The 10,403-nt window shown below is 47.5% G+C and overlaps 1 protein-coding gene across 1 annotated transcript in view; it reads left to right on the forward strand.

The window, feature by feature from the left end:
* Positions 1 to 9,653, forward strand: part of BAZ1B (bromodomain adjacent to zinc finger domain 1B) — an 84,592-nt gene extending 74,939 nt beyond the window's left edge. Inside the window, exons 14-18 of the mRNA XM_037740390.1 lie at positions 958 to 1,046; positions 2,605 to 2,813; positions 6,026 to 6,171; positions 7,248 to 7,351; positions 7,520 to 9,653. Of these exons, the coding sequence (XP_037596318.1) occupies positions 958 to 1,046; positions 2,605 to 2,813; positions 6,026 to 6,171; positions 7,248 to 7,351; positions 7,520 to 7,877 (906 nt within the window). The 3' untranslated portion in view covers positions 7,878 to 9,653. The remainder of the gene's footprint in view (positions 1 to 957; positions 1,047 to 2,604; positions 2,814 to 6,025; positions 6,172 to 7,247; positions 7,352 to 7,519) is intronic.
* The last annotated feature ends 750 nt before the right edge of the window (positions 9,654 to 10,403 follow it).

The following is a 10,403-nucleotide window of genomic DNA, read 5'->3' on the forward strand; positions in this document are numbered from 1 at the left end:
ACTAAAAATACAAAAAATTAGCTGGGCATGGTGGCACGTGCCTGTAGTCCCGGCTACTCGGGAGGCTGGGGCAGGAGAATTGCCTGAACCCAGGAGGCGGAGGTTGCGGTGAGCCAAGATCGCGCCATTGCACTCCAGCCTGGGTAACAAGAGCGAAACTCCGTCTCAAAAAAAAAAATTATTCCAGTGACTTTCCAGCTTAAAATTTGGAAGCAGATTTTCCGTAAGAGGCTGTCAAGTGCCTGTATCTTCACATGTTGTTAATAAGCTGTTACATACGTCCCAACAATTCACAGCTGAATAGCATGCACACTACATATTCAAATGTTTACTCTTTCACAGCCAGTAACAAAGTTATTAGGAAAACAGGACTACCACAACCAAAGATGTTACGGAGTGCACACAATTCTGACAGGGAGAGCCACGATCAAAGAGTGGTTTTCTTTAGGAAACAATTCTACTAAAAAACAACATGGGAATAGAAGTAATTTAAAATGTTCAAGACATGAAGTGCAGGACTGACTCCATATTGTTATTTAATATGCTTTGTATCGTAGGATATAAAAACGAATCTTGCGATCTGTGGAATGTTAAGCTGACGCCTGAGACAGTCAGAGCCTCCCATGATTCAATATCCCACACTATTTTCTGGTTGTCCAAAAAAAATAAACAACCAGCAAATGATTTCACCTCTTGAAAAAAAGCATTTACACTTAAAAAATGGGATGAGGTGGGATTCTCTCCTTCTTAAAAATGTTTCTAGAGCTACTAAAAAACTTACACTTAGAAAATAGTTGATAAAAATGTTCCTCTGGATGGTACAAGAAGGGAGACAGGGACCACTGATAAGACATGGCATATGGTATTGATCAGACTTGGCTTCTTTCTCTCCTGCTTCATCAGAGGCTGGAGTCTTCACTGCTGCCTTTTTCGGCTTTGCTTCCACTTTTTTTGCAGGAGGTTTTCCTGACAACTGCGCCAATCTCTTGGCTTCTTCCTTGTGGGGCGGAGCTGACCTTCCTTTTGGGCATCCTGGCGGCGGCGAGGTGTGTGCTGGGTGCCTGCGGGCCGCGGCGTGCCAAAAGCCTTTGCGAAGCTGGGCTGCCTGGCCGCTGCCACTTCTCCTGCGCCCGAGCTGCGGAGATCCACAGCGGGGGTTTATGATCCGGTTCTTGCTCTCCATTCTCCATGGTCTTCGCTGTCATTTGTCCCTCCTGCATCTGTCACCTGGGCTCCTTTGGTGCTTCTCAATTCCTCTTTCTTACATGACGTCTTCTCCCCTCTTATTCACCCAGCAATTGTGACACCAAAATGCTGTGCACAAGGCAAAGATCTGCTCACATTCCTGATCACAAACTTCCAGTCTTCCCATTGCCTCTAGAATAAAGTCCAGCTCCTGGCCTTGCTTCTGAGACTCTTATACAGTACCAGCCTGGGTTTTTATTAGCTTTAGATCTTGTATTTGTGTCCTTGTTACAGTCTGTTTATTGTTCATCCTTGCCTCTTTTGCCTTTCTCCCAACTGTGAACGTTTTCTGCCCAGAAATCCCAGTGGATAAACTGCCCATGGCTTCGCTAAAATTTCACTGCTCTTTTGAAACATGCTTGCATCTTTAGGCTTAATGGTTTCTCCTCTGTGTTCCAGCTGAGGCTTTATTCTCTGTAGTAGTATTTTGGTGCATGTGTTTTATCTCTGTGGTTAGTTTTATACATGTCTGTCTCCCACGAGATTGTTAATGTCCGGAGAGGAGAGGTGATGCTTTGTTCTTTACTCGAGTCTCAGTAAGGCCAAAAACAGGGCCTTGTAAAGAGGAGACACCTAAGATTTGCCAAGATGATACTGTTATTTTCCACATTGAAATTTGAGGTTGTAAAATGGGCAGCTTATAGGCACTCTGGCTTGGCTTCCTTTTTTCTTTTTTGAGATGGAGTTTTGTTTTTGTTACCCAGGCTGGAGTACAATGGTGCAACCTTGGCTCACCACAACCTCCGCCTCCTGGGTTCAAGCGATTCTCCCACCTCAGCATCCCAAAGTGCTGGGATTACAAGCGTGAGCCACCGCCTCCAGCCTGGGCTTCCTTTTAAAGGCAGGGCTGTTTGATCCTGACCCCACTTTAACAGTATGACCAGGTTCTTTCCCAATCCATCCCAGCTGCACTTTGAGACATGTTGCTCTGAAATGGTGGGGCTTTGGACCAGCTGTTCTGAGCTGGGATTACCTCTGCTTTGATGTTATGGTCATCTGCAAGCTGTTTCAGCTCCTGGAAGGGGGCCATCAAGGTGAAGTCACACCTGTCTAGGCTCTGTTTATCCTTTCAATCTACCTCAGAGGTGGGGACAGCTTTTATTTAGTACCTGACGTGTTATCTGGTTCTTTTTGTGAGACAAAAGAAATAGTGTTTTGTATTGCTTTGTGTGGGGAAGGGTAGGATTGCATTTTGGTTTTGATTTCTGTTGCCTTTGGTATCTTGTCCAAACTGTTTGTGGCCTGTCAGAGGGATGCATGCTGTTGAAACTTGGTTTTTCATTTTTGTGAAAGACTCTCCTGGCTTACATTCAGATTCCCTCCCTGTATTATCATATATGGTACAGTTAGTCTGTGAAGAGAGTTTCCTGATCCCTGTGGGGCTAGAGCCCTTCTTAGGACCACTTTGGACTACAACTGTGTTTGCTATATTATTATTTTTTCTACCCACAGGAATTATACTGAAGAGTCTGCTTCCGAGGACAGTGAAGATGATGAGAGTGATGAAGAGGCAGAGGTGGAAGAAGAGGAGGAGGAGGAAGAAGATTATGAGGTGGCTGGTTTGCGATGTAAGTATTTTGTTTGCCTTTGTAGTTGATTTCACAGTCTTCTAAACTTGGAGCGCTTGGAAAGGGTGGCTTGGCACTAGGTAGTGTCGCCTGCTTGCTCCCTTCCATTTCTCTCACGTTTTGACTGTGGTGTGACTTAGCTGCCACGGGTTTAAATGGGTTTTCAAGATGGCGTTTAACTTTCTGCCTGGTTGGAGGGAAGGTGGCTTGATCTCAGTAACATCAACCCACGTGCTCTAAGATTTAGTAGAATTCATGGTCCCAAGTATGTTTATGACAAGGCTGCTGGATCTAAGCTTCTGGGTGTGTGGGGACGATGGGGAAGGAGAGCCAGGCCCCTTGCTGTCTCCTACTAGCTCCTCTGGCCGTTGCTGCATTGCTGCTGTTAGAGAGTGACTTTTTCTCCCTGGTTACAGTGACTTTTTCCTCCCTGCACTGTTGCAGGGCTATAGCTTTGCTGGTGTGAAAAGAGATGACTGACTTTTGAAGGCTTAAGTGTAAGGATGTTAGGAAAGTTCAGATCTGTTCTCACCAGATGCCCGTAGGAAAAAAAGGCATTATCTTTTGTGTTCACTCTCATTCTCTCATGTTCATGACTATTGGAGAGTCGTGTTCGTGGCTAATGTCCTCCATCAGAGCCTTTCTTTTAATAGCCTCCCTCTTTCCAGTATACATTTTTTTTTGAGATGGTCTCACTGTGTCACCTGGACTGGAGTACAGTGGTATAATCTCAGATTACCTCAATCTCTGCCTTCCAGGTTCAAGTGATTCTCCTGCCTCAGCCTCCCGAATAGCTGAAATTACAGGTGCCTGCCACCACACCTGGCTGATTTTTGTATCTTTGATAGAGACGGGGTTTCACCATATTGGCTAGGCTAGTCTCGAACTCCTGAGCTCACTAGCTTAAAAATAGAATCAGTATGGTACCAAATTCTATAGTACTATAGAATCTGCTCTCAGCAAAACCAGGCTCAGTGGCTCACACTTGTAATCCCAGCACTTTGGGAGGCCAAGGCAGGAGGATCACTTGAGCCCAAGAGTTCAAGACCAGCCTGGCCAACACAGCGAGACCCGCTTGCCTCGGCCCCCCAAAGTGCTGGGATTACAGGCCGAGCCACTGTGCCCGGCCAATATACTTTTCTTTATAAGTTGGTAGAAAACAGATCACAGATCAAAATTTTGATGAAGTTTTGAAGCAGTGGTACAGCTCCCAAGATCATAGCAGCTCTGAATGGTCTTACTGATATAAGGAGGGAGAGAGAAGATGCTTGGCATGACCAGTCTCTTACTGCAGTGAGACTACCAAAACCCAATGACTTTGGGCTTGCACATTTTCTCCTATCCTTCCACTTTCTGCAGAGGTGTAATTTGGGACACCTTACATCTCTCACATTCTAGCTGGCTCTTTTTGTTTGTTCACTGGGCCTGATTTTTCAGGTATCCTATGGTAAGTGAACAAATGGCCCACCAGTCCTGCATTCAAGGATGTCATCTTCTGTTGGTCAGAGTCTGTGACTTGGGCACACCTTTGTTTGGGAACATTTTTTATTTTTTTGAGATGGTGCTTTTGTTCTGTTGCCCAGGCTGGAGTGCAGTTGATCTCCCAGGCTCAAGTGATCCTCTTACCTCAGCCTCCTGAGTAGCTGGGACTATAGGCATGTGCCAGTATGCCCGGCTTTTTTGCAGAGATAGGGTCTCACCATATTCCCCAGGCTGGTCTTGAACTCTTGGGCTCAAGTGATCCTCCTGCCTTGGCCTCCCAAAGTGCTGGGATTACAAGTGTTAGCCGCTGTGCCTGGTTTCTGAGAGCAGATTCTATAATACTATAGAATATGGTACTATACAGATTCTGTTTGTTTTTAAGCTAGTGATTGCTTTCCACTTCTAAGTTGTAGCTCTCTTTCCAAGGAATTGTTTTTCTAGGTTTCTGTGGTCTCTCCTTGCCAGACAGATCTAGGAAGTATTTGGTACTTGAGAGCTTTTTTTCAGCTCCATCTTTTAGACCACCAAAGATGTGGTTCCCAGGTGCAGCTGAAAGCTCTAGCACCTAAGTGTGAGCTTCTTACTGTTCCTTACTGGCCTGGGCTTGAGCTAGAGACCCTAAAGTAACCAAGGAAGAGTTCTTGTGGTCCAGAAATAGAATGGAAAGTAGTGTTTCTCGATTCTTTTTGTCACGGCCTCTCTAGACCCCTATCTGTGTCCAGTGTCATCTGCCCACTCCCTAGGGTGTTAGTGAGGGAAGGTGGTGGAAAGCCTGGAGCTAATCCTTACGGCATTGTTTCCCCGGGCTCACTGAGGAATGCTGGTTGGCTTGACGTTAAGCACCTGTTGTTAACCTGAGACACAAGTCATCTCACTGCCTTTGTATTCCCTTTTTTTTTTTTTTTTTTTTTTGAGACGGAGTTTTGCTCTTGTTGCCCAGGCTGGAGTGCAGTGGCACAATCTCCACCTCCCAGGTTCAAGTGATTCTCCTGCCTGAGCCTCCTGAGTAGCTGGGACTACAGGCATGTGCCACCACACCCAGATAATTTGTATTTTTAGTAGAGATGGGGTTTCACTATGGTGGTCAGGCTGATCTCGATCTGCCGACCTCAAGTGATCCACCCATCTCAGTCTCCCAAAGTGCTGGGATTACAGGAGTGAGCTACTATGCCCAGCCTGTATTCTTTATTCTCTTGTTGAGTACCCTGGGCTGGGCTCTTATGGAACGGACTAGCTCTAAATTGTATTTAATGAGGCAGCCTTATGGCCTTTCATGTAAGGACCAGCTTTTCTCTGAAAATATACTGATGAGTGTAGAGTAACTCTAGGGGTTACAACACGGTCCATTTTACAAACCAGTTCATCTCACATGTAAATACATCCACTTATTCAGGCTGACCTGTTAGCAGATGGCTTCTACTTCTCAGGGTTTACAGTCGATTCCTGCAGGGGCCTCATGGCTGGGAGTAACCGTGCAGAGTGCGGGCAGGACAGAAGTACTGAAGGGCCTGGCCTTCTCAAGGGCTTTGGCAGTGGATGAAAGATACCCATTCTTCATCTGCTGCTGCTGCTGCCTTTTAGTGTCCTGTTAAGTAAGGCAAGAGAAGATAGCAACAGTGAAGCCACCGCTTTTCTTGTCCAGATTGTCCCTGCATCTTTTTTCCCTGTTTTGAAGATTCTCCTCCCTTCACCTTCAGTTGTTCTGTGCTGAATCTATATTTTTGTTTCAGTGAGACCTCGAAAGACCATCCGGGGCAAGCTCAGCGTCATCCCCCCTCCAACAAGGTCAGGCCGGCGCCCGGGTAAGAAGCCACATTCTACCAAGAAGGCTCAGCTGAAGGCACCACCTGTGGATGATGCTGAGGTGGATGAGCTGGTGAGAATTATTTATCATCCCTCCTCTAACCTTTCTGTTTTTTATTCCCAACCCTAACATTAGGAATTCATCAGGCAACAGATGGTATGGGCGCCTCCCCCTCCTTCCTGCTCTCTAACTTGGGAGGCAGATGGGTGGGCCTGTAGGCAGACAGAAGCAGCAGGCCCTCCAGGAACAGCTATGTCCGGCATTCCCTTGCTGTAGCCTACAGACTAGTTAGCAGGCAGCCTACAACTTATTAAGGATTTAAAAATAGTATCCATGTGTCTCCAGTGGGCCCAGAGGGGCTAGGTCTTCATTGTGGGAATGTCAGCAATGTTGGAGCCTCACTTACTGTTGGGTCGACAGTTGTTATGGGAGGGACATTACCCTCCCCTCCCCTTAACCAATGTAATTTTGGTAGTTTTTAGATCTCACTTGAGCTTTAAAGAACAAAAAAGAAACTCTTGAAAAGGTGCTTGTTTTGACAGATGAAATTGGAGTTGGGGGCTTAAGGCAGGCCACTCAAGAGATCAAAGAGCATGAGAGGATTCTCCTGTTGGCCCAGCCTTCACCCCTTGGGCTCTGTGGCCTCTGCTGTGAGTCACAGCTTTGTTATGGCTACCTGGAGTGGAGACCCCACCCCTTCCTGCTTAGCCACTTAGCCCTCACATGTCTGGTGGAAGAGCCCAGGAAGGCAATTGGGCCTCTTGCTTCTCTTCCCAGAGGCACCTCACCCCCACAGAATTGGCTGCTGGTGGCCCAGATAGACTGGCTTTCTGCAGTGGCTTGTTGATGCCCCTCCATGGTGTCACTGTAACCCCAGGTCCACCTGTTCTCTGAGAAGAAAAGTGGCCCCCTCCAGCAGGACTGCTGGGAAAGACGGCCCCTGCTGCCTGCTCTTTGCTGCTTTGATCACCATGCCCCCGGGAGAGGCGAGTGGACCACTGGGAAGATGCAGGCGTCATGGGCCGAGGGTGCTCCCTGACTTGAATGTCAGGTTTCAGCCCCTCTGCTTCAAGGAAATAGTGAACTGCCCTGTCCACTCGTCCTCCTGTCTTGAATCTGTAGTAACATTGTTCTTTCTTTCCTGCCAGGTGCTTCAGAGCAAGCGGAGCTCCCGGAGGCAAAGCCTGGAGCTGCAGAAGTGCGAAGAGATTCTCCACAAGATCGTGAAGTACCGTTTCAGCTGGCCCTTCAGGTGAGCACTGTATTCTCAGGCGCAGGGGAGGAGTGGCCTGGCAGGTTCTGAAAGCTTCCAGTGCCCCGAGGGTCTCTCAGCCAAGCCCGTCTTTCAGGACGTGTCTTAGTGGCCGGGCTGCTGCCATCAGAGCTGTGCAGACTCTCTCCATTTGGTTCTTCTCCACAGGGAGCCCGTGACCAGAGACGAGGCCGAGGACTACTATGATGTGATCACGCAGCCCATGGACTTTCAGACAGTGCAGAACAAATGTTCCTGTGGGAGCTACCGCTCTGTGCAGGAGTTTCTTACTGACATGAAGCAAGTGTTTACCAATGCTGAGGTTTACAACTGCCGCGGCAGCCATGTGCTAAGCTGCATGGCGAAGACAGAACAGTGTCTGGTGGCTCTGTTGCATAAACACCTTCCTGGCCACCCATATGTCCGCAGGAAGCGCAAGAAGTTTCCTGATAGGCTTGCTGAAGATGAAGGGGACAGTGAGCCAGAGCCCATTGGACAGTCCAGGGGACGAAGACAGAAGAAGTAGAGAGGCAGGGCCGTGGTAAGGAAGCTGAGGTGGGGGATAGCAGGGAACAGCCAGGGAGGGTGGGAGGGAGGCGAGAGAGGAAGACCAAAAACTCAGAAGAGATTGCAGGGAGTCCGGAAACGCCCGGCACCCCAAGCTGATGCTGTTTTTCTAAAAGCTCTTTGGAGGGCTTGATGCTGGGCTGGTTGTCTTTGTCCAGAAGTATTCTGGGATGAAGAGGGCCATAACCCTCCCTTCTGAGAGTTTGCAGGAGGAGCCTGAGGGTCTGGCTTTTCTGGTGAACCCAGTTCCTCTCCTGCCTTCTTTTCTGAGGCCTCTCCCACTCTGGCTTCTACCACAGTGCCAAGCCCCTCTGGTCTCCAGGGGAAGGATCGCTGTGTTACAAAGCAAGATCCGGGGTAATCAGGCCAACAGGGGAGATGGTGGCGCGTTTTCTTTTTTAATCTGTATTTATATAGAGTCTTGTTTCTTTAAGCCCATACTCTGTCTCTTCCCCCATCTTCCTCTCAGGTGACAGTATCAGTGAGTGCCATACAGAATTCTGTATTCACCAGCATCATGAAACAGTTGTGGTCTTTTGAGTTGATCTTGGCAGAGTAAAGGGACATGTCCTGGAGCCATTCCTGAATATCTCCCCTTCTTTGTGACAACCTCCCCCACCCCAAAAAAAAAAAAAAAAAAAACCCACAAAACTAAGGCACTTCAGTAAGAGACTGGAGTCCTGCTTATAATCATGCATATAACCTTTACTTTGATGGATCTGGCCAGAGGGGTGTTGGAGCCCAGCCCACCCTCATACCAGACAAGCTCTTAGGGGAGCAGAAGAAAAGCAGGAAGAATTTAAATGTTTAATTTTTTTTAAATTGACTTTTCTAGTTATTAAAAGTTGCTTGTTTCAGCAGTGATATTGTATAAAGAACATCTTGTAAGATACTCTGACATCTCGCTTTGGCACATGTACAGTACTGTTTCTATGATAACGTGTTTGCTCTAACTTCCCCGTCTTCTCCCTCAGCCCATCCACTCTCCTGCAGAGCAGTTGGGTTGGAGGCTCATTGAGGCAAGCAGCAACATCGGGGGGTGGCTCGGGGGGTGCTGCATCTGCTGCTTCCCATGCCCATTCTGACCTCAGACTTGGAACTCCTTGAAAACCTGAAGATTCCAGTGGTCAGTGTTGGTGGGGGCTGGGAGGAGAGAGCGGCAGAGAAGCTCTGAGAGCCCCTTCCCATAACAAATCTAGCTCTAGTTGTTATATTTAGGCAAAACTTTGTAGTCTTCTTTCCCTTTTATGATGGATTTTGATAAAAGTACAAAACAGGGTTTAATTTTCTTTTTTATTGACTTTGAATTTGGAAAATTTGAGCACCTAAGCTCTTCTGTACCTATTTAATACAGTCCACCAAGGGGATTGCAACTCCTAGAACATGAGAATAATGCCTCTATTAAACTGCGGAGTGTGGCCCCTGCTTCTCCCGTCCTCCTTGCTGAGGGACGGTGGGGATTGCTCCAGGGCTGGCGGGTAGTTTACCGTCCCTTCTACAGGCATGGAGTTGGCACTGACATCACAGCTTCATAACCCCTGCCACCGCCAGCTTCCCCTGCCTCTTCTCCTAGATCCAGTCTGTTCTTGTTCATAGTGAGAATCCTGTGTTCCCACTTCAGTGACACCTGAATTTTTTTTTTTTGTCTTCAAGGAGGAAGGGCCCCATTAAAGGGTGAACTTGTAATAAATTGGTTTCAAATAAACCTCATGTACTTGTGTTTATACAGAAGAAACCATTCTGGTGGCTGTTTCTTCGTGTTCTGTCTTGGGTGAGGGTGGGTAGTGCTGTCTCAAGTGCTGCTTTCCCACTGACTCTTGGAGCCAGGTCCTCTGAAGTCTTGGCCTCTAGTTAGAGGGCCTCTCAGTGTTCTTAACCATAGAAAGGACTCCTCCAAGCCTCTCCTGGCCTTGTCTTCGTCTTAAACCCTGAAAAACTTCATTTGAAACTAGGAATTAGGGTGAAGATAGTTTTTTAAGCCTTCACTGTGGGGAACCTCCTGCCATTGTAAAACCTTTTTCAAAGAACTTTTTTTTTTTTTTTTTTGGATTGAGTCTTATACTAGGGTGGAGTGCAGTGGCACAGTCTCGGCTCATTGCAACCTCCGCCTCCTGGGTTCAAGCAATTCTGCTTCAGCCTCCTGAGTAGTTGGAATTATAGGCACACGCCACCACGCCCAACTAATTTTTTTGTATTTTTAGTAGAGACTGGGCTTCACCATGTTGGCCAGGCTGGTCTCGAACACCTGACCTCGGATGATCCACCTGCCTTGGCTTCCCAGAGTGCCAGGATTACAGGCGTGAGCCAGTGCAGCCAGCCTCAAGAAAAATTCCAGACACACACAGAAACAGTGAAGAAGTAGAATTCCCATGCGCTCGGCTCTGATGGTTCTACCCCATGGCCAATCTTGTTTTAATTGTGCCTTCATATATCTTTTAAAGTCCAACTGGTTTGCCAGGCACGGTGGTGCGTGCCTGTAGTCCCA

This window comes from Cebus imitator, unplaced genomic scaffold (genome assembly GCF_001604975.1).
Source record: "Cebus imitator isolate Cc_AM_T3 unplaced genomic scaffold, Cebus_imitator-1.0 Scaffold82, whole genome shotgun sequence".
Lineage (NCBI taxonomy): Eukaryota > Metazoa > Chordata > Mammalia > Primates > Cebidae > Cebus > Cebus imitator.